Raw genomic sequence first — 25,607 nt, 5'->3', positions numbered from 1 at the left:
TCCTAGCCATTGTGTGGGGAAGGTCCAGGGAGGTGCTGGGCACTCTCTGCCACGCAGGATCATCTGAGATCTGTTCAGAGCAGTGATGCAGTAATATTGGAGAGGATCAGACTTTTCATGGCTCCATCATTACAGTTGTCACTGCATTCAACTGGGGAAATTGCTGTTTTTCAGGTCTTAGGGTCTTGCTGAAAACAGGAACAGCATGGTGATGGAAATGGATCTGAGAAAGAAGATGCCATTAAAATCACAAGGGTGAAATTGTGGCATCTCATGAATTTCCAAGAGTGTTGACTTCTGCTTATAAAAGGCAAAACAAGCCATGGTCTCATGTATAGCAGGCTTTAGTTAATCTGATCATGGATAACTCTTAATTGGGCTGCTTCAGCTTAAGCAGTGGCTGTGTCTACAACCCAGGGAAAGATGCATTTCAGTAATAAATCAGGAACACTGGTCCTTATTCTGGCATTGTTTATTCAGTCTGATTTGGGAGATTTTTTTTCCTCACTCTGCCTATTGTGTTATACAGGATGCTTTCTCCAGAGTATGGTGTTCATTTAGGCTGAAAAGCAAGGTCTAAATGGTGATTCATGCATGGGGTATATCCTGAAAGATCCTCCCTGGAAATACATCTAGCAATGCATCTCAACTCCATATGAACAATGCAAGGCTGTGCTTCTTATCACTGGGAGCTCACAGACAGAGAATGTGTAGATGTGGCCTTAATTTTTTTAAGGAACCCATGTCCTCATGTGACCTGAGGTTTCTTTGTTTTTTTTTCCCTGTCACTCAGGACAATAGCTTTGTTCTCTTAGTGAACAGTCAGAACACATTTTGAAAATAATCTATAGAACAAGATTTAACAACAAAGGCCCATCTGTTTCCAGAAGATGGGAAATGTGTAACCCTGGGCATAATGTCACTTGTCGAATGAATTATGTTCTGTTTATACTGAAGAAATAAAAGAGTTTATTGATGAAAAGAAGGGAGTATAAGGTAACAATAAAATGCAGGCACTCAGTGAATAGCTGCCTTCAGAAAGAGTTTCTGCTGAAGTTCACCAAATCATAGAAGCTTTCCAGCAAAGATGCTTCACATCTGCTGAAGCCCTTTGTCCTGCACATTCTTATGTCTTCCCAGTGAAGGCCACACTCACACAACAGGGCTCTGTCCCTATTGTAAAAGTCATATAAGCTCCCGATTTTATGACATTCATGCAGTTGAGAGTACCAGGTTTTTCAGCTCCAGGTACAGGGGTGGCTCCTGTTCTCTGAGGAACAGATTTAAGCTTTCCTCTCTAGAGGAAAACAAAGCCAAAACATTCTGCCATGTCAACTAGTGATTTGGGGAAGACTTTTCTTCCCTAAACCAATGGATGTCCCACCTAGGTTGACTTTTCAGATGGAGAGGACTCACCTGCTGCTTCTGTTTCTGCAGGCCCCTTGGAACATGTTCACTTATCTCTGCCCTTTGTCACCACGAAGAACAAGGAGATCAATGCCACAGCAGTGCTGTGGCCAAGCCAAGTGGGAACACTCACTTATGTCTGGTGGTTTGGGAACAACACAGAGGTTTGTATTCCTGGTGGGCTGAGGCCAAAATAACCCTGGGGGAGCTCTCTGACAGCAGGGGGGGAGAGAGAGGGATCTAGGAATGCTTCTATGTAGTCACATATGCAAGAAAATTATAAACCAAATACCAAGATATTAATGGGCCTTGGAGGTAAGGACATGGAAATGTAAGTAGTGCTTTGTGTTTGTGGCTGTGACTTAGCTGCAGGCTTAATTGCTATTTCATGCAAGCTGTCAATGGCTTTCTTCCTTAATTCCATCCAAGGTGAACATAGTTAACCAAAATCTGGAAGAGTTTCTACTGTTTCTCTTCACCCTCCTTTCTTCAGTAACAAGAAGAAAAAAAAAAAAAAAAGTAGAGCTTTGGAAGATTTTTTTTTAAGGAAACAATCTTTCAAGCTGAAGCTGTTTTTCTAGCTAGAACTGACCTATGCTGAGCCCCAGCACCCTGTGCTAAACCACATGTGCAAAAGGACCTTATTATCATGTGCTACAGGTGGATGAAATTGTTCCCAACACACCTCCCTGCCCCAGGGCTCTGCTCAGATATGGGAGTATCATCATCACGTTCTGCTGCCTCTGTGCTTACAGTCTTGGTGAATCTGCACAGACATTAGAACTGTTACTTCACATATAATTGTGGCTAAAGTACCCAGAAACCCTAATTAGTTTCTGAGGGGAGAGGTTGTCATGGATTTTGTAGAGCCAAGAGGGACCTTCATAATCACACATTGTTCTCTTCTGTATAATGCAGATTGTAGAGTTTGATCAGTACCTTCTGCTTTATTTAACTTTGTGTGACCAGGGCAGGACCTGACTTGTTGTTGTTGTTGTTGTTGTTTTGCATTAATAATTTTCCTCGGATGATGGAAAATGCACTGCTTGTCCTTCTGACCATCTCCTTCAACTATTTCCCCACAGCTAATTATTCTGAGCTTTGAATTCATGCACCGTATTTGTAGTCAGAATTTATCTAGTCTGGGATTCAAGCTGTTGGTTCTTGTTATGCCTTTTTGTGTAGATTAAAGAACTCTCTGTTCTATCAGCAATCATCTCCCCCTAGAGGTACTTACAGGCTGTGATTGTCACCTTTTAACCTTCTCTCTGATCTCCTAAGCTCCTAAGTGATCAGGGTTGGTCTAATTCTGTTCTCATTGAAGTGTGAGTTTTACTATAGACTACAATGGCAACAGTTTGACTTAATACCGGGTGCTTTGAAGATCTCATCCAGAGTTTATTAACACGTGCAAAGAGAAGTTAAGGCAGAGTCTGCTGGAGGACACAGCTCATTGATGAACTTGTTCACAGCTGAAAGGATCTCTGTCCTCTCAGGCATCAGCAATTAACAAAAACAATGTGTCTCTATCTAAGGATAACATGGAACAGCAAATATGAAATCCTAATTTGGCTGGTTTTGTGACAACCCCCTTGAGTCACCTTAAATAAAGCACTTAGAGTAGATTTAGGAAAGGAGGGTGCGACCTGAGCAGTGAGTGTTGCAGGATCTGGGCCCCTCTGGGGAGTGAGCAAAGGTGGGCTTTTTAACATGGGATCCAGAATAACCAACATGCCAAGTGGAAAGGAAGCACTGGAATCTTACATAGCTCCTATGGAAATTACAGGTACCTTACTCTGAGCTTCAGGAGGGCATCCCTGTCTGGGATTTGTGTGCCCTACCTAGGAAAGTAGCTGTCATGTCACAGGGCCCCTCCTGAGTCTGAAATTTCCAGTCTGGAACTAACTCCCCAAACCATCCCAATAGGTTAGAGAGCCAAACTCGTTTTTGCTTTTCCTTTCCAGCCAAATTAACTTATTTTTTCCTTTTATGATGTATTTGCAGCCACTGATCACGTTGGAAGGGAGCATCACATTCACATTTTCTGTGGAAGGGATGAACACCATCACTGTTCAGGTCTCAGCAGGAAACACCATTCTTCAGGACACAAAGACTATTGCAGTGTATGGTGAGTTCTTCCCCTTTTATTTCACACAGGATACTCATAGTCAACATTTAGAGAGCCAGGATAGCTGGCAGTAAAAAGAGGTCTTTATTCCAGAATGCTTCGAGTGAGATTGTAAATTGAATTCCAGTGTTACCAGTCCAGTGTAGTATCTCTAAGGGCCACTGATTGACATTCGTGCAGACTGACATGATTTCAGAACATTGATCTCCTTCCCAGAGCCCTCTGCATGTGCTCCATCACTCTTTGATCATCCTACATGATTGTCAAAATGTTAGTTTATTTTGTAAGCTGGTTTTCCCCCTTCTTGGCCAGCAGAGGCCTCTTAACTCACACAAAAGCTGCTCAGCTTGAAAGATGAATCAATGCTGTGTACTGCAGCTCTGCACAGAAATCTGCACTGATTTGACATTGTTCTCATGTGTCAGAAGCAGTTAGGGCACACAAATACCATAGAGTGTAGATGGAGCCTAAAACCCACTGGGAATCCCAGTTTTAGCTGATAGTGATCAATGTGGGCAGCTCTGTTAACAGCAACAGAGATAAGGTACATTTTCTAAGGCTTGTCCTTTCCCCATATTTATCCCTGTTCCCTTCAAATTAAGATCTCTAAGGTTTGGGCACATCTGTGAGAGTCCAGTCACAGCTTCCTACACAGGGTGTGCCTGCTCCAGAAGTCAAATTGAAGGTAACAATTAATTTACATTCCCAACACAGCTCCCTTTGCAGTGCTATTCATCCACTCAAGTGAGGACTGATCACTTTTTCCCTTCCAAGGCACTCAAGTGATGAATCTCCCAGATTCTCCACATCTCTCACTGAGTCTCTCAGGTGAACTGCTGGATTTCCTCACAGTCTGTGCACCATCTGCAAATTGATTAAGCAAAACATGAGTTGCACCAGGTTTTACAAGGTTCTGCTCCTTCATTTGGCACTAAGGCATTTCAGACTGTACTCACCACTCTGCCATTGTATCTGCAGAGAAATTTCAGTCCCTGAGGTTATCGTTCTCTCCAAACCTTGATGACTACAACCCAGATATCCCAGAGTGGAGAAGGGACATCAGCAGAGTAGTCAAGAGAGCTCTGGTGGAGGTAAGCTCTGTGCATAGCCTGTTTTACAAGGGTAAAACAGGCTATGGTTCCTGATTTGTCCCTTCATTAGGTCTGGATTAGCTGTTATCTTAAGATGTCTCTTTGTTTCCATCACCCAGAAAAGGAGAATTGACAGTGTTTGAGGCCAACATCCTAAATTCTAGACAGATGAAATAATCCCATCCTGTCACAATCTGGTGCCCGGAGTCAGCTTTCAGTGTAAAGCAACACTGTTATAATGGAATTGCAAATATGCTGTAGAAAACTTGTGAAACCAAGAATTAAACAATTTTTGCTACGCAGAAGAACACCGCAGCAAGTACTTTAAGTCCTTCATATGGAATGAGTCTCACAGGGCAGGATTGGATGCTGGTTTTCTCTGAAGTTCCTTCTTAAACTGTGGAACACAATGTCACAAAAACATTCCAGTCTAGCTGAAGATTTGCATTTGAAATTGAGGATGTAAGAGGAGTTAGAAGAGTTAGCTGGGGTTTCTCAGCTCAGTAGAAAAATAGTGCAAGGAATTGTTCGAAATAGTGTTTCTGTTTTTTTTTTTTAATAAAAAATCTCAGATATTGAAAGGACAAAAGGCTTGTTGATGCTAGTAGCAAGCTTAAGTGTTATTTGTGGCATCATCTGTGCAAAAACTCTACAAAAACTGTACTAATCAGGTGCACAAAACTGTCTGGATTGTTTCTGAGATTTTTTTCTGAAATTTTGTTAAAAGACACGAGGAAAGGGAAAAAAAGAGCATTTTTCTGGAGCTTTATCTTCTGACATATTTATGTCTGTATCAAGTATTCAAGGATTCATTTGTCTTCAGGATGAATTTTCAGAATATAAAACATCTCAATAAAGCAAAACCAAACCATAAAAAAAGAAGAATTGTAAAACCACAGTACCAAGGCTACGTTCCAAAAGCAGAGCAGTGAAAACACAGAGTCTTTTTGTTATTTGATTGAAAAAATAAAAATTGATAGCTAATTATCCATCTTTATATAGCTAGATGATTCACCTTAAACAAGCCTTTGTGAGAAGTTCCTGTAAAAATTAAAGATAAACCCAGTAGATTTCTACAGCAATTAAGTAAAAGGTATAAAAATGAGTCAAATAACTAAATAATTCAATAGGAAATTATAGCTGTGCTATAGAATTTTTATGAACTTTTATTAAAGTATTATATTCTTATTACAGAATACTATCCGACCAGGATAAAATTCTGCCTACAAAATTATAGTTCTGTACTAAAATCTGATCTTCACTCTGAGTAGGGATAATTTCATATTATCATAAAATATCCTATTTCTTGTTTTGATCATAATTATTTGCTTGCGTCATTGATTTTCTGATTACTGTCTCCCACTTCTGAAAAAAAAAAAAAAAAATTGTTCCCAGCCTCTGAAAATGAAGGCAATACTGTGTCTTTCTTGACACCTTAAAGCAACCTGTTAGGCAAGCACAAATAACGTAAGCCCTGGCTTCACAGAATACTTGTAAAGAATGTAAGAAACCTTTCTATATTTATAAGGGTTTTTCCTAAATCCACTTTACAAAACAAAGCAAAATAAAAAAAAGGGAGCAAAGACAGATGCTTTTCCTTGGTGTGTGGTGGAGGGGACTCCACAGGGTTTTCCCCAGACTGTCAGCAGTCACACTCAGGTTATCCACAGGACAGACTCAGAAAATGGTGATTTATGATCAGTTTTGCTGATCCTTTGTCCTGCATCCACCATTTCCTCCAATGAGCAACTCCTTCATGTCTTTGCTCCTGGAGTACCATGGAGAAGAATTCCTGAGATTTAGGTGCAGTTAATGTCTGAGAGGTTTCCAAGTCCTTACTGCAGGGGAGTCTCTGTGGTGCCTCTGTGATCTGTCCTTGCATCTGAAGGCACTTTTTTTCCACCACTTTAAAAGTGACTGACTAAATTCAGCACTTGAAAACTTCAGGTTAAATCAAAGCCTTGAGATTTAAGTGCCTTTGGTGGATAATTCACAACAGAAGGGCAATGGAGGAAGATTCACCAAATTATGTTTCTCCTTTCTTTGGCTAACAAAACTTCCCGAGGGCAAAAGTAGATCCTTTTCTGGATAATAACTCAGCAATCTGATTGTGTAGCATCAGCTGAAACATGAGATTGGAGATGACCCTGGTAGTAATACCTTTAGGGTACTTTTTTCTGAATTTTTTCTAATGTGTCAAAATTAGGGATATTAAAGTCCTAACTTAAAAATTTCAGCCAACAAGATGTACGAGATGCACCATACATGGTGAAAGTACTGTGATGCTTTAATGAAGAGGCTCTCAGCATTCAGTGCCATCCACACTGCTGCTGTCTCCATTATTTCTCTGTATCAGGCTACAGGTATTTCCAGCAAGCACGTTCTGGTTGCAGTGCTCCCTGGCCTGCCCACGTCTGCTGAACTCTTCATTTTACCATATCAAGATGCCACAGGCGAAAAAAAAAGAACAGCAGCAAACCTAGAGCAGGTATCGTGTCCATTACTTGGAGAAGTGTGTGTTTATGCATTTCTGTGTCTGTGTGTATAAATGAGATATATATCTCTGTATCTATATGGGATTTGTGTATGGTAAAAACTGGCAATTATGGTAGGAATGCAGCTGATTCACTGGGGTACATGTTACACATTACATCCTCTTTAGGGGTTTTTTTTATGTTTCTGGTTTTTTTGGGGGGTTGGTTGGTTGGTTGTTTTGGATGGGTTTTTTTTGTTTTTTTTTTTTTTTTTCTCCAGCATTGGAAACAGGTTTTGGAGCTGTCTTTAGGAGTTTAGATGCCCATTTGTGTTCCCTTAGAAGTCCTGTTTACTACATGGAAGCAGGAAGAAAGAAGGAATGATTTAGGGGATGGCTCCTGCCAACATGAACTGTGGAACAGTTTATGACACTGTCAAGGGTTCAGAAAGCATTGGAGGACAGAGCTGGGTGGTAAACCTGGGCAGTTCATTAGTTTAAGGCGCAGGGATGGGATTGGACAATCTGCCTGCCTTCTTCATAGTGCTGGAAGTGGGGCTGAGCCACTGTGGATTGTTTTCTCAGTGAACAGCTGAAATAGGCTATGATGACTGAAGGATTCTGTCTCTCTGCAGGCCCAAAAGGTCCTGCCAACCAGATTGGCCTAGCAGGATTGTAATTAAAAGATAAAACACTGTACTGAGCAAAAATCCTGAAATGACACAGAATTATAGAGTTGTTAAGGTTGGAAAACATCTCTAATGCCATCGAGTTCAATTGATAACCTAACACTGCCATGTGCACCACTGAACTGTGTTCTCTTGTTCCATAGCTCCTTTGCTGTCTCTCAGCTGATTAGCTCAGATTCCAGGGGCAAAGATAACTTTGGCCCTGAGAGAAGCTCCACTGTAGCTCTGCCTTCCATACTCCATGTCCATGGCTCAAGCCATGTTAACTTAGCTGTGAGCCTCACACCTCCAGGTCCCTCCTATTCTGAAGCTTTCCCTTGCTCAGCATTTCTAGCTGTCATTCCTTCTTTTGACAAATGACATTCTTAAATTTTCACCACCCATGTAATAAACAAAAAATAATGGAGATTTACTGCTCTGCAAAATCTTTCCTTCCTTTTCTCCTTCATTTCCCCTTCTCCTCACTTCCTTCATAAATTGGCAAGGAAGCTAGTCCATAAACTTTCAAATTTACATCTGACCCAGCTCCCTTTGGGCACTCAGCAGCTTCTCTTTCTCCCTCTTTTTATGCCTCTCTTCTTCTCTCTTGTAAAAACAGAGTCTTTGTGACTGTGGAGAAAAGAAGCCCTGGCAGTGCTCTCATGGCCCTTTTTATGGACAGGAAGAAATGTCATTTTCAGTGTAACTCCATCAACATCTCTGGCATCCTGCAGGGTCCAAATGGTAACCTTTGGAGGAGAAAGAAACTATTTGCCATTTGCAGCCAGCTCTTTTCTTTGAAAAAACCCAGGATGGTCAGAATGTTTTTCTTTCTGGTCTGTGGGTGCTGCATTCCTCTCCCTAGTAACTCTAGTAGAAAAAGGTGGGGTTTTCTGTGAGAACTGCCCAAGGGCCACAAAGGGAGTCTCTGCCCTCTGCTCTGAAGCATATTCTGATACTGCTCCTGTTTTGTCATCTGTTTTGCCTGTGATCCTTCTCTATGCTTTGCCCAAAGTGTCTCAGAGCTCATTCCACAGCCTCTCCCTGTGCTTGAAGTTGCTGGGATGAGTATTGGGAGTTTTTGATGGCTGCAGCTTAAGAAGCTTAACTTGCTTCTGAGGTACTTCTAATGCATTTGCTCTTTTCTGGTAGGAATAGAAATCTGTTTTGTAGTCCTGGGCAAGGAATGAGCTATTCAAAGGCACATATGTGAGCTTGCCAGTTTGCAGGTGCAGACCCAAAGGAGTCACAGTTCTGAATGATGTTTTCTAATTTAGAAGAGAAACTTCCAAGTGTGCAGGGAATAAAATGGGAATAGTTTGCACAAGTACTGCAATGGAAAAAGGTTCCTTAAGGAAGCACTTCATTACAGAGGTTCCTTTCTTCATCACCTGAGCTAGACCACTGCTCTGCCATAGGTAACCATGAGGGGTGTATGTGGTTTCATGGACATTCACATTTACCAGTAAATCTCATTCATATTTAATAACCATGGGAGGCTTACATTTTGCTGTTTCCCCTTGAGGTGGATTAAGCTGTCCTGTTTTTATCTAATACATACTTACTTGGCTTTGTAAACATACTTTTAGGTCCCTCTGTCCAGCCACTTGTCTCCAGGTACATAATTCCCATTGATTTCAGAGGCACTTAGATGTCCACTATGCCTTGACAGTCTAGGTCTTGGTTTCCCATTTATCAAAGTCTATAACACTCCTTTGTGCCACTCATGTTTTATGAGTCTGAACACAGTAGGGCAGTAGTAGTGGGACTGCAGTAGTGTCTCACTTGACAAATGTGCATTTCCATGCAGTTTTCCATGAGGGCAGTGCATTTATGTCTCATCTGTCTTTGAGACTGTGGTTAGATGGTAAATATAATTTTCTTCCTCACTTGATGCATCACTTTCATACAATTGTCCCATATTATTTTTTTATGTATACATAGAATCAATTATTGTCATATCTGTTTGCATTTAGAAATGTGAACTTTGCATTCCTAATATTTTCCATTGGAGACTAAAGTACCTTTAAAAAGTTTGACTGCTGTTGACAGCCAAAAAAACCTGCTGCATTGGAGTCTGGGGAAGTTTCTCAATGTCCAACATGGGACAACTCCACCTAATACATAAATACAAAAAAAGTGCTTGATCCACTCCACTTTCTGTGCAAAGTCATTCTTCACAGTTTCCTAAAAATCAAAAAGCCTTTTCATCCTGCAGAATCCCAAAACACATTTGCAAAATCTTGTATTTATGACAGGAATGTTGTGTCCTTTTTTGTCCCCCCTTCTTTTTCTTTTTTAATTGAGTCATTTGATTGCTCTGCTTCACTTAACAGTAGATGAGGGCAGACTACCACCCTGCTTAAAAATGTAGAAATAATTGGCAGTTGTCAAACACTGTTCTTTGATTTGCATGCTATGACTGCAACAACACTGAAATATCCCAAATCTTGCAAAAACAGCCACCCAGAATTGCCACTTGGGCTGGAATGCAGGTGTCACACCATCTTCATGGATGGGCTTGGTGAATTTGATGATTACAAAATTCAGATCTGCTAAATCTGAAATAAACACGAATTTCTTCAGTGAAGGACAAATCTCTAATAATAACATTTCAATGAATTATTTTTAGCACAAATACAGTTCAAAATGAATTTTCAGTAGGAAAATATTGTAATCTAAATTCAGTGGAGGGCAGTTACGATTACTCTTTATTTCAGTGTATGGTTTTACTCAGTAGAAGGATTCTGAGGAGTTACCTTTTATTTATGCATTTCACAAATTATCTTCTTTCCATGTTGTTTCCTAGTGGGGGCTTTTTCTCAAACAACAAATGCATTTTATTTTAGTAAAATGAAATGTAAGCAGAAGGTACATGATAATTCTGAAGTGATGTTTTCCTATCAAGAAAAGGTTTCAGTGTTATCCTGAATTTCCCTTTACTTCTCCATTTGGGTGCTTTTCACTGACCTATGCAAAATTACTGTAAAAGGATGCAAAACAGGGCTAGGAGCAAATAGTTAATGACATTTGAGGCCATTAATCTTTCCTCTGAGAAGAGCTCTCAGCAATATAGCACGATGGAGACTTTGGCAAATGGTAACATCAGCTGGTTGGTAGCCAGCTGTACTCAACATGTTGCAGCTGTGGCCAATATCTGTATCCAGCCAAAGAGATGGGAAGTGACATGGGTGACTGATTATCAAATGGACAGTGATGAACTGCAGAGATTAAATACCTCTTGTGAATTTAAAACATTGAGAGTGGCATTCAGGAAGGCTGTAAGGATATACCTCTTGGGGTTCTTTCCGTAAAGCAGATTTAGTTTTGCATCTGCTTCTTTGCAGCTGATGGAGCTTCTATCTTATTTTAGAGTTTGGGGTTTTCTTTTGCCCACCCTCCTAAGCTTTAGTGTTTCAGTGTACTTGCTTTCAGTACTTTTCTTTCCTCTAATGTATTTCAGGTGTTCCCATCACCAAAATACTTTTAGCAACAAGATCATGACAGGGCGCCTTCAAATCTTACAGAAAACTGTGCCAATCAGTCCTGGAAATTAAATTCCAGGAAGAGGTTGATATATGGGGTAAATCATCTAATGTTTACTAGGAGAGATTTTTTTCAACATCTGTGCCTTTAAATGAAGATCACGTCTTCCACTGATACTTAGGGGAGATTGGACCAGTATTAAGAAGTAAAGGCAGATGAGGAGAGGATGGAATAATGTGAACCAAAAAACCTTGTACCAGGGGCTTTTTTTCTTCAGCCAGCTTTTTTGTGTGCTGTAGGAGAGGCTGTGTAAATCTCTTGTCTTAATACCTTTGAGTTAACTCCTGCCACGTGACTACCAGCCCTCTCTCCCTCATCTTTTGCTCAGAGTACAGAGCAGCCCTTGATTCTCAAGGCTGTTTCTGGTTGCCTTTGTTCATCAAAAGTGGATCCTGGCTTTAATGTCCAGGTCTCTGGGTTCATATCTGCTGTTCCATTCTTGTCCCAGAGTAACCACAGGAATATCCTCTGCCTCGTGCTCTCACAGTGTCCCTGGATACTCCCAGCAGCTTGAATTTAGCATCTTCCATTAAAGATGTGCAGAAATTCCTGCTGGAGCCAGGAAGTCAGTGCCTGTGCTCTTTTCAGTGCTAAGGCAAGCAAGCTTTAGAGGCCCCATGTGAAGTGTCCAAGGTTATCCAGGGCAAGTGGCACAGTTTAAAGTAATCCACATTGGCCCTGACTCCCACTTCACTTTCCCAATGTTGGTTCAGGTTTCTTCCTACTAAATCAATGTGCCTAATTCTTTCCTTAGTTGTTTATTGATTTGCTCAATGAATTGAATAGAAGTGTAGCACTCATTAGTTGAGGATCTTTACACAGTATCTATAAAATTATCAAGATTCTTAGCTAGTGCATACTAGCACAGTTGAATCACATTCAATTAGTCTAAAATAATTTACACCAGGGGTTTCAAAAGTCAATAAAGATATGGGAAAATGCCCTTCTCAGTGATAATTCTGCTTCTTGGTTCACATAGTTCTTTTAGAGTCCTAAATCTGACAAAATGCTAAGAGCAGCCAAATTAATTTTTGTTTTGTTCCATTTTTAAATTGGAATCTCTTTTTTTTTTTTCATTCACAAATTGTCTGTTATTATTATTCATTATGTGTCCTTTGATGAAAAATGATACATGAAGAATAGTTCCTATTACTGAATTATTTTTGCACATCATGCTTAATTCTGCAAATGAAGCAGATAAAGTCAATGAGGCTCAGTTAAGGACCAAAACTAATTTTGAAAGCTAATTATTTTCACAAGAGAGACTCTTGAAGACTATAAATTAAGAGGTTGCTATTCTAAGAAGTTTTGTCTTCAGCTAAGTTAGTTGCATCTCCGGGAGGGAGTGATGAAGAGGGGGAGGCCTGAGGCCAACCTGTTCCCCTGATGAAGGTCTGGCTGTTCAACTGGAGTTGCATTGCTATTTTTGAAACAGGTCAAAGTACTTTGATCTTTCCTTTTCTGCTTTTTAAACCAAAATGCATCCATGGTATCTCTTTTGAGTGCAGAAATAAAGGGAAGCACAAACCCCAAAATGTTCACCATTGAAACCTTTTTATTACCTCAACAACTGAGATCAGTCTTTGTGTGGAAATTTAATTCAGAGACACTGTATTAGTACTGCAAACAAGTCAGAACCATTCCTAGATTAAAGTCTGATAACTGAGCTAGAAATAGGCTTGAAGGCAGAGGAGTCTGTTCTGTAATCTCAAAGCAAATGTCCTGACTGACCTCTCAGTGCACCCTTGGGACCATGTGAGGACCACAAACATTGCCAGGTCCAGCTTTGAAGGGCAGTGTCCAATCCCAATGTAAAATTTGGCCCTTGAGGTTTATGCATGCTGCTCACTGACCTCAAATACTGCCTTTTTTTAGGCCATTATGTATGGTTTCTATTTCAGATCATTTTTAGGAGTACAGAAATGCATTTTCACTCTGTATGTCTGTTTTGAAGAGAATCTTGTTTTCTACATAAAGAAAAATGAAAATATTGTACCGAACAAGCAAACATTTTAAAAACACATCTGAAAGCATCTGTTCTTCCCTCAGATGTGTGTGTCAGGAATCTCCAGAGCTGCCTGAGGAAGACTGATGTCTGATTCTCACTAGAATTCCTGGAACTTTTGAAGATCTTAGGCTGTTACTCACTTTTTTCACTTGTTCAGATTCCATAAAGACCAAGGCAAAGAAAAAAAAAAAAAAAGCTGTACACAAAAAAGCCACTGGGAGAACATGTAATTAATCATGCCAAGGAAATATGCTTTATACTCTGCACGGAATGAACAGTGTTGCTGCCAGTTTTGACACTTTGTGTGTAGTCCTGGAACAGTTACTGCTGTTTCAAGCCTCTGCTGAGACACTGATGGTCTCAGGCAAAAATTATTTTAGTCTGAGATGAATTTGTACAGGATGTTATACAATGAAGTCCTCATTCATAATCAAGTAAGAAAGAATACAGTAATAATAAACTTCAGCTGTGACTCTTTCTTTCTGTCTTTCTTCCTTTTCCTTACTGCTTTACCCTTCCTGTTTTTCCTTTCCCTTGGCCCTCCACAGAGGAATACCTGTTGATTTTTCTCTCACACATCAGCCACAGCCCCTCTCAGCTGCAGTTTTGCCTCTTCACTCAGTGCCCCAGGAGCCTTCAGGGAGGCCAGGGGAGATCTCACTGCCCCTAAAGTCACCAGTGCCCAACCAAATCTCTTGTACTTTCTCATGCTGACTATCTCCAGATTCTCCCATTCTTCCATTTTTTGCCCAAATCCTTGAGGAAGGCATTCTCCAGTGCCACGCACATTTGCTAGCTGCAGACTCAGTTACATTTCACAGTAAGCCTCTGCTGTATATAAGGCATCATGTATGGTTTTTACCTCTGCTCTTTCCCTGCCATTTTGTGCAGGTATCACAATGTGTTGAAGAGGAATGGCACACAATGTGGTTGTCTCCTTTCTTTAGTTTACTGACTTGTATTTGCCTTTTTTTTTTTTTCCTCCAAGAGGCTCAGCTGCCCCAGCAGCATCAGGATCTCAGAGCAGAAAGGAAAATTCCTGCAGGGTTATGGAGGAGAGCTGTTAGGTTTTATGTAGGACTGGATACAGCCAGGATGATACTTTCCCCATTAGTTCCGTGAGCCATTAAGGTACCTGGCTTACACCATATCAATCTGCATCTGTTGCTCTAGTTTTAGAGATGAAAAACTTTTTATAGTTGCCAATCTTGGTTATTAATATGCTCAAATCCTTAAAGAGGGCTATAATTTGCTTCCCAGGCATTCTTCATGTACTGCACATCTTTGTGTCACCATCCCTGCTGCTCTGAGCTCAACAGATGGCTCTTTGAATGCAGGTGGTATTTTTTTCTTGCTATTGGAAGAAATATATTTATTGCTCATTCTGGCATCCATGAAATAAATTGTAACTTTAAAGAGATATATTTAAAAATATAAATAAATGCCTGTAAGAGTTATTGCCAAATTGATATTGGACCAAAGGCACATATTGAAGTGATCAGCAGCCAGAAATGAAGTGTACGAGCCAAGAGTATTGAAAGAACCATTAAGAATGTTAAAAAAATAAAAGAAGCATATAAATCTCATACTGTGATGAATGATAGCCAAGGAACATCTAATCATATCTGGGTAGAATTTACTGAAATAGCTCAACCAGGCAAAAATGAAGAACATGAAAAAAATGGTGTAAAAATTATTGGAATGTTCTTTTTCTGACAATTTTTCATTAATCTACAAGAAGGAATAAGGATTTATTTAAAACAAATTGAATTAAGTGGTGAGCACTAGAATATGATTCCACTTGATCCTGGTATGGTTATAAAAACACATTCTCATCAACTGCTTATTATGGGTTATGGGGGATGTTGTGTTTCCAGTTTTCCAACCACCTCTCCCTAATAAGCCAACCTGGAGAACTGTGACTGTTCAATTGGAAAATTGATCTCTGCTGTAAGAAAATGTGAAATACATGAAATGTCAAGCAAATGAACATACAAAAGACACGCAACAAGCTGTCAACACCATGTCTGTAGGCTTCCATTCCCTGATTAATCTATCTGGATTTTATGTTTTTAATGGCAACATGCCTGACACTTCTTGCATGTAATGAAGTGTGGTGTGGAAAAAGTGGATCTGTGCATATTGGGACAAACTGACTTAAAAAAAGGCATGTTTGCCAACAGATTGGACCAGTTTGGCTCCTTTACTGTACAAATACAGATTTCATGGGGTCTTATCTCAGCAAATGCTCATCTTTTCTGTTGTGTCCTTAAAGGAGGAATAATCTGCTTCATTTCTGCTAGGGCTCTGTTGATGTCACCAGTTATGGAAAGATAATCTGGTGATCTGAAAGCTCTGTGGAATATCTCCCCCATGAAAGAGAGTGGGTTATAAATGCAACGCAGAAGGAGAAATGGAACATGCATTTTGTTTAAGCCACATTCTGTAGTCAGTAAACACTTCCAGATTCAAGCTGGTTCTGGTACATATTTAAGGATTAGGGAGCAGCTGTCTTAAATCTCAGAGCTGAATGAAATGAAATTTGCTTTTAGAACTTGAAAATTAACTGCAAGCTGTGGCAAGGATCTAAACCATTAATTTTTATTCAGGTGTATCCCATGTTATGAACATCCTCTAAGAGCATGGAACTGGCCATTCAAAAAGCAAAAAGTTATTTATTAGGAGCAAGTGTTCATTAACAACCGAAAAGTTCATTTTCTCTTGAAACAGTGAATGAGTTCACTGATGTGATGCTGGTCCTGTGGCCACTTTCACATGAGGGTGGAATGTTCCTTTGGGGCCCGTTCCCTTTTGCAGCTGGGCTGTTCTCACAGAGGTGTGACTGGACACCTTGCTGCTCAGTCAGTGCTGACCATACACAAACCACTCTGTCCAAAATCCTCCATTGTGAGGTGATAGCAATCTGTGCTCAGAAAGCCTGCAAAATCTGTGCTTTGCCAGCAGAAACAAATTAGCAAATGCCTTTGTTTGGTTGGTTATTTGTTGCCTTTTTTCCTTCCCAGATTTCAGAAACACTGATCCAGAAACTGAACCAAAACCTGGTCCATTTTGAGCTGAAGCCAGGAGTTCGAATCCTTGTCCACGCTGCCCATTTAACAGCAGGTGAGTATCCTCTCTCTCTGTGTGTGCCTTCTGTGTTGCTCTGTAGCACAGCCAGCAATACATCAATGCTAGTAGTGTGCCATCAGCTGTATTTTAAACATTTCTTATCTTTATATCACTATAACAACACAGTATATGAGTAGACATTAAAATGTCTTCTCTACCTCACCTTTCTATATCATGCTAAAAAGATATAGTAGCTTTTGCATTTACAGCTAATCCTTTTGTTTTCCTAGGTGCAAGAATTTACTGATTTTTTGGAAACGTGGTATAAGTAGCAGCAGAAGTGTGTATTTCTTGGTTATCTCTGAAATATTCAATAGCTAAGCAGCACCATGGCATTTTCAGCCTGGGTCCCACAGTGCAAAGGTTACCTGCTAGCCTTGGATATGTTCAGATATTCTAGAGTCAGCAAAACAAACATTCAAAGCAACTTAACACTGCTCAAAAGTTGTTCAGCAGTATGAAAGACTAGAATCAATATAGATATGCACAAAAATAAGATCAGGCAGTTTGAGACTTAACTGATCCTATTTCAAAACAAGTAATCTCCAAAGCCCTGAGATTTAATTACATATGCCACTGTCTGTTCTGCATGCTAAAACCCCATTTCACAGCACAGGTCCTACTTCACAAGAGATGAACAAACCAATCCCCACTCTTAGGAGTTCATTTTCCCCAGGCACTGCTGATAGTTCTGATCGGTTCGGATCAGCTTCTTTTGATAACTTGCAAACTTAAACCCTCAGTTCATTTGTACCAGCAAACTCCTCTCCAAAAACTTTTTGTGGTATAAATGGATTTTCCTAACCAGGTGTCAGTCCACATGCTGTCTTGTAAGCAGTAAGAAAAGAGAGACTATTAAGAAAGAGTGTAATGTGACTGCATTTAAGTTCCCCCAAAAGAAAGGCCTGGGGTTTCTAATATTTCATTTTTCCTGAGCAGAGCTTTCTAATATCTGTCCTGAGAATATTGGTATATGCTTCTGCTTTCCATTATCTGTGGAGCAGATGGCCAGATACTTATTGTTAGACAAGTTAGAACCAAAAGCATATAATGTCAGCTTCAAAAGTGGAGTTACATTCAATTGTTCATTATTTTTACAAAAATGCATGTTTTTATTTGTATTTACACACAGACACTAGGAAGGAGTACTTTTAGTCCATAACAGATGCAAACACTATTTTCTTTGTTGTACAAAGAGGGGCAAGCTTTGTTGTACTCTCTCAAAGCCACTGCTGAGTGATTGCTGTAACTGGACTCACAGTGTCCTATATGAACCCTGTAGGATTTTGTCTCTTGCAGAAACAGGATTCAGGAAGAATGTAAAATGAGCTTGGATGGCCAAACTATGTATTAAAAACCCAGAGAACATCCACTATGAGGTCTTTGAGGGATTATGTCTCCTTAACAAGCTGCAGAGGAGATGTTCTCCATCTAAGCAAAAGGCCCAGTTTCATGACACCAAAACTTGTGAATAGTTCAAAATTTGACACAGAGCCATGAGAGACTACTTCTCTGCTGAAACCTATTGTTTTGGTTGTTAGAAAATAAGAAGAACTGGCCTTTGTAAATCCAAGCTTTTATAAAAAATTAAATAAAATGAATCAGGGAAACCTGGAACACAGCACAATGCCAGAAGCAGCCCTTGGAAAACACAGTCCCAGGGGATGCACATTCCCAAAGGTGCTGCTCTAGGCTATGTTATCCCTTCTTTCCCAGCCTTTTCAGTGATTTTGTGTTGGACTCTGGTAGCTATGGGCTGTAGTTGGCTGAACCACAAAGCTCAATGTGTTTTTGGAAGGGTACACACAGATATCTGTGTACACCGACATTTATGATGCATGCCTAGGTGCACATTTATGTTCCCCTCTGCGTGTGCCTGCCCATGCACAGCAGCATTTTCTGCAGCAGGGGACCTGCAGGGAGCAAAAGTGCAGGTATCTAAAATAACTTGGAGTGGACATTCAAGCAGAGCCTGTAGAAATGAGTCTCTGTCTGTGTGTGTGTTGTGTGTGAGTGAGTGCATTCCCTGGAGCACAGAAGAATGGCAGGCGTTGGCCTCAGCACATTCCAGACTTCTTTCTTCTTTGTTCAGACCACACTGGAGGAAGGATTAATTTATGGCAATTATAGACAACAGATTGTGATTCATTCATCATGTTCATTCCTTCTTCTCATGAGATAAGAAAACAAACCAATGTCCCCAACCCAACAGACAACAACTTCAACTCTAAGGCAGAGGAAAACATGCCAATATTCCTCACAAAGCAGTTAAATAGCTGTTTATTACTAGGCTCTCAGTGCAGCATTAGAGAGGAACATTGAGTGATGCTGAATCTGAATAGGCTGGAGAGCCACTTTGTCATCCCACAGAGCTGCAGAGACCCACAAAACACAGATGGAGAGGGGACAGAGTGGAGATGTGTGAGGAATTCATAATAATGGGTCCTTTCGTTCTGGATTCTGCTAGATGTGGGAAGAGGAAGATTTTTCACTTCTCTTTGTAAATTTTGGATTTATCAGTCTGGGTGTGAAGCTGAAAATACATGTGCATATGATGTGTGTGCTTTTGCTTGTGTGAGCCTTTTTCATTGTGTCTTCTGGCTCAGGTTTAGGAGGGGTCTGTTCAGTGCATGTGAAGAGGTGCAAGAGGGGGAGGATGTGTTTGGCAGCAGTTCAAGTTGAGTTTGCCTGCCTTGCAGAGGAGGGCACTACCTGGGCCATGTTCTGTGTGTGGATGTGTTTGCTCCTTGTCGGGGCACAGCTGGAGCCCTGTGTCTGTCTGCAGGAGCAACTGACTCCTCTGCTCGTCCATGTGAAACTGCTTGGAGGCTCACTGCCTTCCTGTGTACGTGTGTGAGAGTGATGGAAGCTCTGTTTAATACCATTCACTTTGTGTTTCTGGGAAATCCATGTTTCTGGATGGGTTGGGTGGCCTTGTTTTGGGAGGGGTTGTGGCAAGATGGTAAGCAAAATTCTGAGGAGAAATACAGAGAGGCTCTTTAATTAAGATTGGTTTTGATGTGTTCTGGGTTTTTTTCTTGAATCTGAAAGAAAGTGCTCTAAAGGGAAAGCTGTGGAACTTCACATCAAGGGGTATGTTGAGCACCACAGGTGATCTGAACTTGGGTTTCTTCCCAGGTGGATTAAAAAGGGAGAGAAGCCCAGGAGATGTGCAGACCTGCTGCAAGTGCAGTAAGAGGGGAGAATGAACTGTATTTCTGGAGGGAGCAGCTTTCACTTCAGGCTGAGGTGGCTCTAACCTTCTCCTCTCTTGCAGCTCCCCTGGTGGACCTCACTCCCAGTCACAGTGGCTCAGCCATGCTGATGCTCCTCTCTGTTGTTTTTGTGGGACTAGCTGTGTTCATCATCTACAAGTTCAAAAGGTATGACCTTCCCTGAGCCACTGCCTTGCTGCCTTTCACTGACGTGTTTGGGGTTTGTTTGCTGGGTTTTCTTTTTCTGAAAGAGTTGTTTTTTGGTTTGTAAAAGCTGATACTACATCATCTGCCAGAGTATCACACAATGATGGTTTCTGTTAATGTTTTAGGAAGATTCCTGGCCTTAATATATATGCACAGATGCAGAATGAAAAAGATCAAGAGATGGTCAGTCCAGTCAGTCAGAGGGAAAACATACCTAATGTCCCTCAAAGGGAGCTGATGAGCCCTGAGCAACTAGTAGATGAGAAGTTGGAAGTCCACCCCATAGGTAAATAACTTGCAGCATCCTGCAACTGGTCAGACTCCGACTTATAATTGGCTAACCTTTTTCTCAGCCTCCCCTCTTCCCATATTCCTGCACAATCCTCCTCCCGTTCTCTTCTGCTGCAACATTAGTTTTGCTACAGGAAACCTTCTAACTCTTCCCTCTCCCTCACTGCCATGTGATGAAAGGGAGGGGAACAACTTTAGGCTTTTTCTCTCTCCTAGTTGCTCTACGTAGATCCCCTCCCCTTCTCAAAAAAAACCTGCTGGCAATGTAATTTATTTTGTTGGGGCTGATATAGTTGTGGGGCTAAGCCCCATAGCCAGAAGAACTGATGAAGCTCACCTGGAGCATGGAGGTGAGCAGGTGATTCGGTAAGTAATATCTAAAAGCTAAATATCTGCTGATGTTTTGACTGCTGGGATCTTTATACTGTGCCAGACCTTGTTGCCAGCAGCAATGTTAGTCTGGCTGATTCCCAAATAAACTGAGTAAAACCTGGGATCTCAGTATTGGACAGCTGGGTTTATCCTCAGGCTGACTTCTCCCACAGGCCTGTGTGTTTGATTATTTCCAAAAGCAGGGTTTTTTTAGGACCTAAAATGAATAGATTTGGGCAGTACATTCTGGGATCAGTCTGTTTTCTGTTACCCTGGCTACAGTAGAAGTACTGGGACAGAGCAGGGAGGTTTCAGTCTGGAGAGATGTTCTGCTAAAGCCAGGACTGCTTAGGCAATGCTCAGCTTCATTCATAAGGTGACAATTCTGCAGGTCCAGACTGGAGGTATCATAAGGTGACAATTCTGCAGGTCCAGACTGGAGGTACCCCTGCAAATAAGGACATGCACCTATTTTAGAGGAATTAAAGAGAAAAGGCTGCCCGGGGATGTTGTGGACTATCCTTCTCTGGAGATATTCAGAACTCTCCTGTATGTGATCCTGTGCAACCTGCGCTAGGTGAAATTGTTTTAGCAGGGGGTTGGACTAGATGTTCTCCAGAGGTCCCTTCCAACCCCAACTGTTTTGTGATTCTGCAACTTAGGCAGGAGTGAAGCACACTTGCAGCTGAGATTCTTTATTTGCACAGTTTCATCAGCCTAAACAAACCTTAGATCTCACCTGAGGATGTTCCTAAAATCTATTGGAGTGTTTGCCAAAGCAGGCTTGCAGTCATGGCTGCTGCAGAGAGGGAACAAGGAAAAGGACAATTAAAGGGAGAGTGTGATGTGCTAAAATTGCAGCCTGTGAAATAACCTGGGAGGAAAAAGGAGAAAGGCTCTGATGAAACTGATGTCTAAGCTGGAAGCTCCACTGCAGTCAATGCTGATCTCTCCTAACCTGTTCATTAGGGAGATTGTTTTAGCTATTGAAAGCTTTTAAGCTGTTCATCAGCAGAACCTGGACAGCCCTGCTTAGCAGAACACAGGATGGAGTGAGGAGACAAACCTTCCCATGTGGTATTCCCCATACAGAGCAACCTCAGGCCACAGTCCAGAGCCCAAGGAAAGGAAATGCAACCAAGGTAATCTGGACAGAGGACTTCCAAAAAGCCTGTGGATCACCAAGAGATTTCAAGCCAAGACCCAGAGCGGTGCGTCCTAAACTTTAACAATTTTTTTTTATGTTTGGTTTTCTTGTTCTTGTTGTTTTTTCACCACTAGAAACCTCCAAGGCAAAATTGCTGTAAGATGCTAAGAGAGAAACACCCAGTTTCAAGTCAGGAAATTGGGTGAGCTTTGGGCTTTGGGCTTACCCTTTCTAAAAGAACACAGTGGTGGTGGTTCATGTTTTCACAGGTGCAAACTGCAGTTTCAGACTGCAATGGCAAGGGTCTGTCACTGCTAACTCTGTGCAAGGTACCTTCAAAACTGCTCTTACTGGTGATGGAAACTTAAACCCTAGAAGGCTCCAGGATAAGAGAAATGAAAAGTAAATTTTAGGGGGAAGTTTTCATTTGGTGCATCTATGGCATTTCTGTCTTTCTATAACAGACAGAATTTTATATATTTTTCAGCTGTGCTACTGAACACTGCATTACACCAGAAATTGGCCCTTTACAACTCCTTGGTTTGCACCTGTGACTGCACGATCAGTTAAATGTGTGAGATACACAGACTCAATTATGTATCAAAAGGAATCAGTCCAACAAACTTCCAAAGAGTGTTTTTCCATCCTGTCAGTGAGATGAATGAGAAAACTGAATCAGAGCTCATTGACAAAATGAGGAGGTCTGGACCTGGATGTGAACAGAATAGAAAGTGCAAAGGTACTCTCCTATACAACCACCTCATCTGTTTCTGGAAATCAGCAATTTCTTTTCTAATGAGTTTTCTTTCTTTTGGGAAAACAAAGCAAGACTGTAATTGGGTGTTTCTCTTTTGTATGCTTGTTCAGAAACCATTTTTTTTTCCATCACCTTTGACTAACATTCAGGGATTCTGCCTTGGAGGAATCAGAATTAATGTCCCTGCATCATTTAATTTTCTCTCCAAACTCTGGCAACAAAACCTCACTTTCCTATTTTCTGGATGAGTGTGGTTTAGGCACTTCTTTTGCAAATGCAAAGGTTAAGGTTATTTATGAAATCTCCAACACCTTTTCATTGCAAATGAGTTACACATTTCCTCTGAGGACCTCCACCCCTCCTTCCCTCCACCCCTCTGCTCCTGCTTTTCCCTCTACCGTGGGTGAATCATCTTCATTAGCAAAAGAACAGGACATCATCTTCAGTGTTTGAATGACAAGAAAATATTTCTGGAAAGAATGTGTCAGTCTGGAATAGCTGAATCCCAAAGGCAATCAAGGTGATACCTGCAAGCGCCTCCCTTGACTAAATATGCATGTTATTTACTGACTTTTATTTTGTTCTTTGCCACAGGAAGTATTTCCACAACTGCTGAGTCCCAGAGCACAAAAGAAATCCCTACCTATGTAAATGGTTGAATTGAGGACACCAACATCTGTATCTAAAAAAAATGAGGAAATCTCACTGCATTTGGACTTTTTAATTCTTCAGATGACAAAGGGTTTTTAGCTTTAAGCCTGTGCATGTGGACATTATACTGAGACCATAGTGGAACTGCATTGTACAGGTGTTCAATTTTAGTGGGGGGTGGGGGGAGAGGAATTGGTACCACTATTCACCCCTGCGACCCTTCCCCTCACCCTTTCACTCTCTTTTTTCTGATCTGTCTCTAATTTGTAGAAAATTCATAACGATATAGGCCAAGAATATGCATGGGGGGGGGTCTCTTCTTTAGGGAGAGGGGTGGGCTGGGATGTGTGGGGAGAAGGGCTGGGGCAGTGGGAGGTGGGAGGGAGTGTTTAGGGTTCTTGGCTTTAGGTTTAACTGCTCCTTTAGCACTTTGGGCTGCGGGAGGGGTAACCGCTCCAGCAGACTTCCGTAGGACACACAGACACACAAAAATCACACTGGAGTTTTAAGGCACTGAAAATATTCTTGGTCAGTCTGGTTCATCTCTCTGTTTGGACTCTGCCCTTCGTTCCTGTAGCTGCAGCTGCTGCCCGTGCCCCGCTCTGCGAGGAGGCTGAGTGTGAGTGTGGGTGATGCCAGTGCGAGGCCAGGCTCCTTCCTGAAGAGCTTCCTTAGCCTGCTCACACCAAGGCAGTGCCATGGGAGGGCAATGTTCCCTCCTAACCCTGAACAGAACAGAACAAGCATGCATTACAGGCAGGAGGTTATTGCCAGCAAGAACTCACTGTACTTTGTGCCAGCCTTACACCTTCAGTTTTGGCTGAGAGAAAGCAACACCCTCAGCTCTGTGTAGTGCTGATGGCTGAATTTGTCTGGGGAAGCCCCAGGAGATCTTTCCCTTTTCAGAGTCACCCAAAGGCCTGTCAGTTTTTTGAAATGCACCTTGTCCATAGATTGGGGAGCAGGGAAAGGTCTGTGCACAGTTTTCCAGTGGCTTTCTTTGGCACCCCCGTTGGTTGCAGGGCTGCAAGCTCCTGCCACTGTGGGCAGAGAAGGGAGAATTTGGCTTGGGACTGTTTCCGTGCATTTTGAGCCTCAGTACCACAGGACCACTCTTACACAAGACTTGATTTCTTATTAGCAACTTTCAAGCTTGTATCTTACCCTGCATGTGGAAATGAGGCTGTAGGACATGTTCACACAGACTGTGCAAGGGAACAGCAGGAAAGTAGGATTAGCACATCTCAAACAAGTCCTCCAAAGACACTGGATAGCTGTGTGAAGCCTAGCCCATGGTCAGTACACCTGTTGATTTCCAACCCAACTCAGATAATTAAACCTTGCACCAGGATTTTGGTTTGGAGTGTAAAGACAGAAATACTGTAACCAGTGTACACTTGCCCAACTGTGTTAGGTGGAGAAAAGTAGAGGCCATAATCGGTGAGGCGCCTGTAGGAGACACCCTGATTGCTGACATAGATGGGTTTTGTTCAGTAGACATTGCCCATGGCAACCTCAGTCAAGACCAGGAGAAATCAGCATGGTAAGTGTGGCCCAGAGTCCCAGGGCAGGGATTTGGTGGTGGTGGCTTTGAATTTCTCAGTCACAAACTGGGCACAAACCTAAATCAACCCACTTGCTGGCTAAACAAAAATGATACCAAGGACACTAGGCCTGTGGTAGTTAAAGGATAATCACAGTACAGAGTCCTCTGCCTCCTTCTGCAGTTTCTCTGAGGCCTGGTAGAAACACAGCAGTTTGTATGGCTTTGCTATTATGTTTGCAACTACAGCTTTAAGAAAGATGGGAAAGTTTTGGCTGCAACTGTATAATAGTCCCCACTGAAGTCCAACATTAGCCGACTTATTTTTATAGTAAGCCAATCAAAAAGTTTTCTTATAGTGTTGGAACTATTTCTAATTTTAAAATTACTTTTTTTGATGTACTTTTTCATCTTTTTTTTCCCTTTCGTTAAATACAATGTAGCGTAATGTATAATTGCTATTGTTTATTGCTTTTACAGTCATATTTATTAAACAGATTATGTCTCTAAATCAAGGCCCATGGTTTTTTTGCTCATTTTAGCCTCTATCCCTGATGGGTGTCAATAACAATATTAAAACAGGAGGTAGTTGATAACCTAAAGAAGATATAGATATTCCCAAATGGGGGAGAATAAAGTTCCTAGAAGGAAGATGCCAATATAAAGGTGACTTTCTCAGTCCCCAGGTTTTCTGCTTTCCAAACAAGCAATGGCTCTGAGCAGTTCCCTGGAACCCCAGCTTCATTCCCTGTCCATGCTTATCCTTCCCCATACAGTCTCTGTTAAATGTTCCTTTAAAATATATTTTTTTTGGCTCTGCTTCTGCCAGCACTTATGAAGGAAAGTCTGAATTATTAGCATTACTGATTAATTTACATGTGAATAAAATGAAGCCTAGGAAGATTCTGTCAGCTTGCCATATGGCACTGGATGCTTGTTGCTGAGAAAAAAAAAGGAAGAAAACAGAACTCAGG

The 25,607-nt window shown here is 41.4% G+C and overlaps 1 protein-coding gene across 3 annotated transcripts in view; it reads left to right on the top strand.

Moving 5' to 3' along the window:
- Positions 1–25,144, top strand: part of LOC131086579 (VPS10 domain-containing receptor SorCS1) — a 257,794-nt gene extending 232,650 nt beyond the window's left edge. The window contains exons 20-28 of one of the 3 annotated variants that reach the window (XM_058029651.1): positions 1,438–1,571; positions 3,412–3,535; positions 4,514–4,626; positions 6,983–7,114; positions 16,345–16,444; positions 19,728–19,833; positions 19,998–20,158; positions 21,628–21,746; positions 23,034–25,144. In XM_058029651.1, the coding sequence (XP_057885634.1) occupies positions 1,438–1,571; positions 3,412–3,535; positions 4,514–4,626; positions 6,983–7,114; positions 16,345–16,444; positions 19,728–19,833; positions 19,998–20,158; positions 21,628–21,746; positions 23,034–23,090 (1,046 nt within the window). In that variant the 3' untranslated portion in view covers positions 23,091–25,144. The remainder of the gene's footprint in view (positions 1–1,437; positions 1,572–3,411; positions 3,536–4,513; positions 4,627–6,982; positions 7,115–16,344; positions 16,445–19,727; positions 19,834–19,997; positions 20,159–21,627; positions 21,747–23,033) is intronic. The other 2 variants (XM_058029653.1, XM_058029652.1) reach the window with 2 other exon arrangements.
- The last annotated feature ends 463 nt before the right edge of the window (positions 25,145–25,607 follow it).

The sequence above is a fragment of the Melospiza georgiana genome, chromosome 8, assembly GCF_028018845.1.
Source record: "Melospiza georgiana isolate bMelGeo1 chromosome 8, bMelGeo1.pri, whole genome shotgun sequence".
Lineage (NCBI taxonomy): Eukaryota > Metazoa > Chordata > Aves > Passeriformes > Passerellidae > Melospiza > Melospiza georgiana.
Note: the sequence above shows the minus strand (reverse complement) of the source record. Positions and strands in the feature narration are given on the sequence as shown.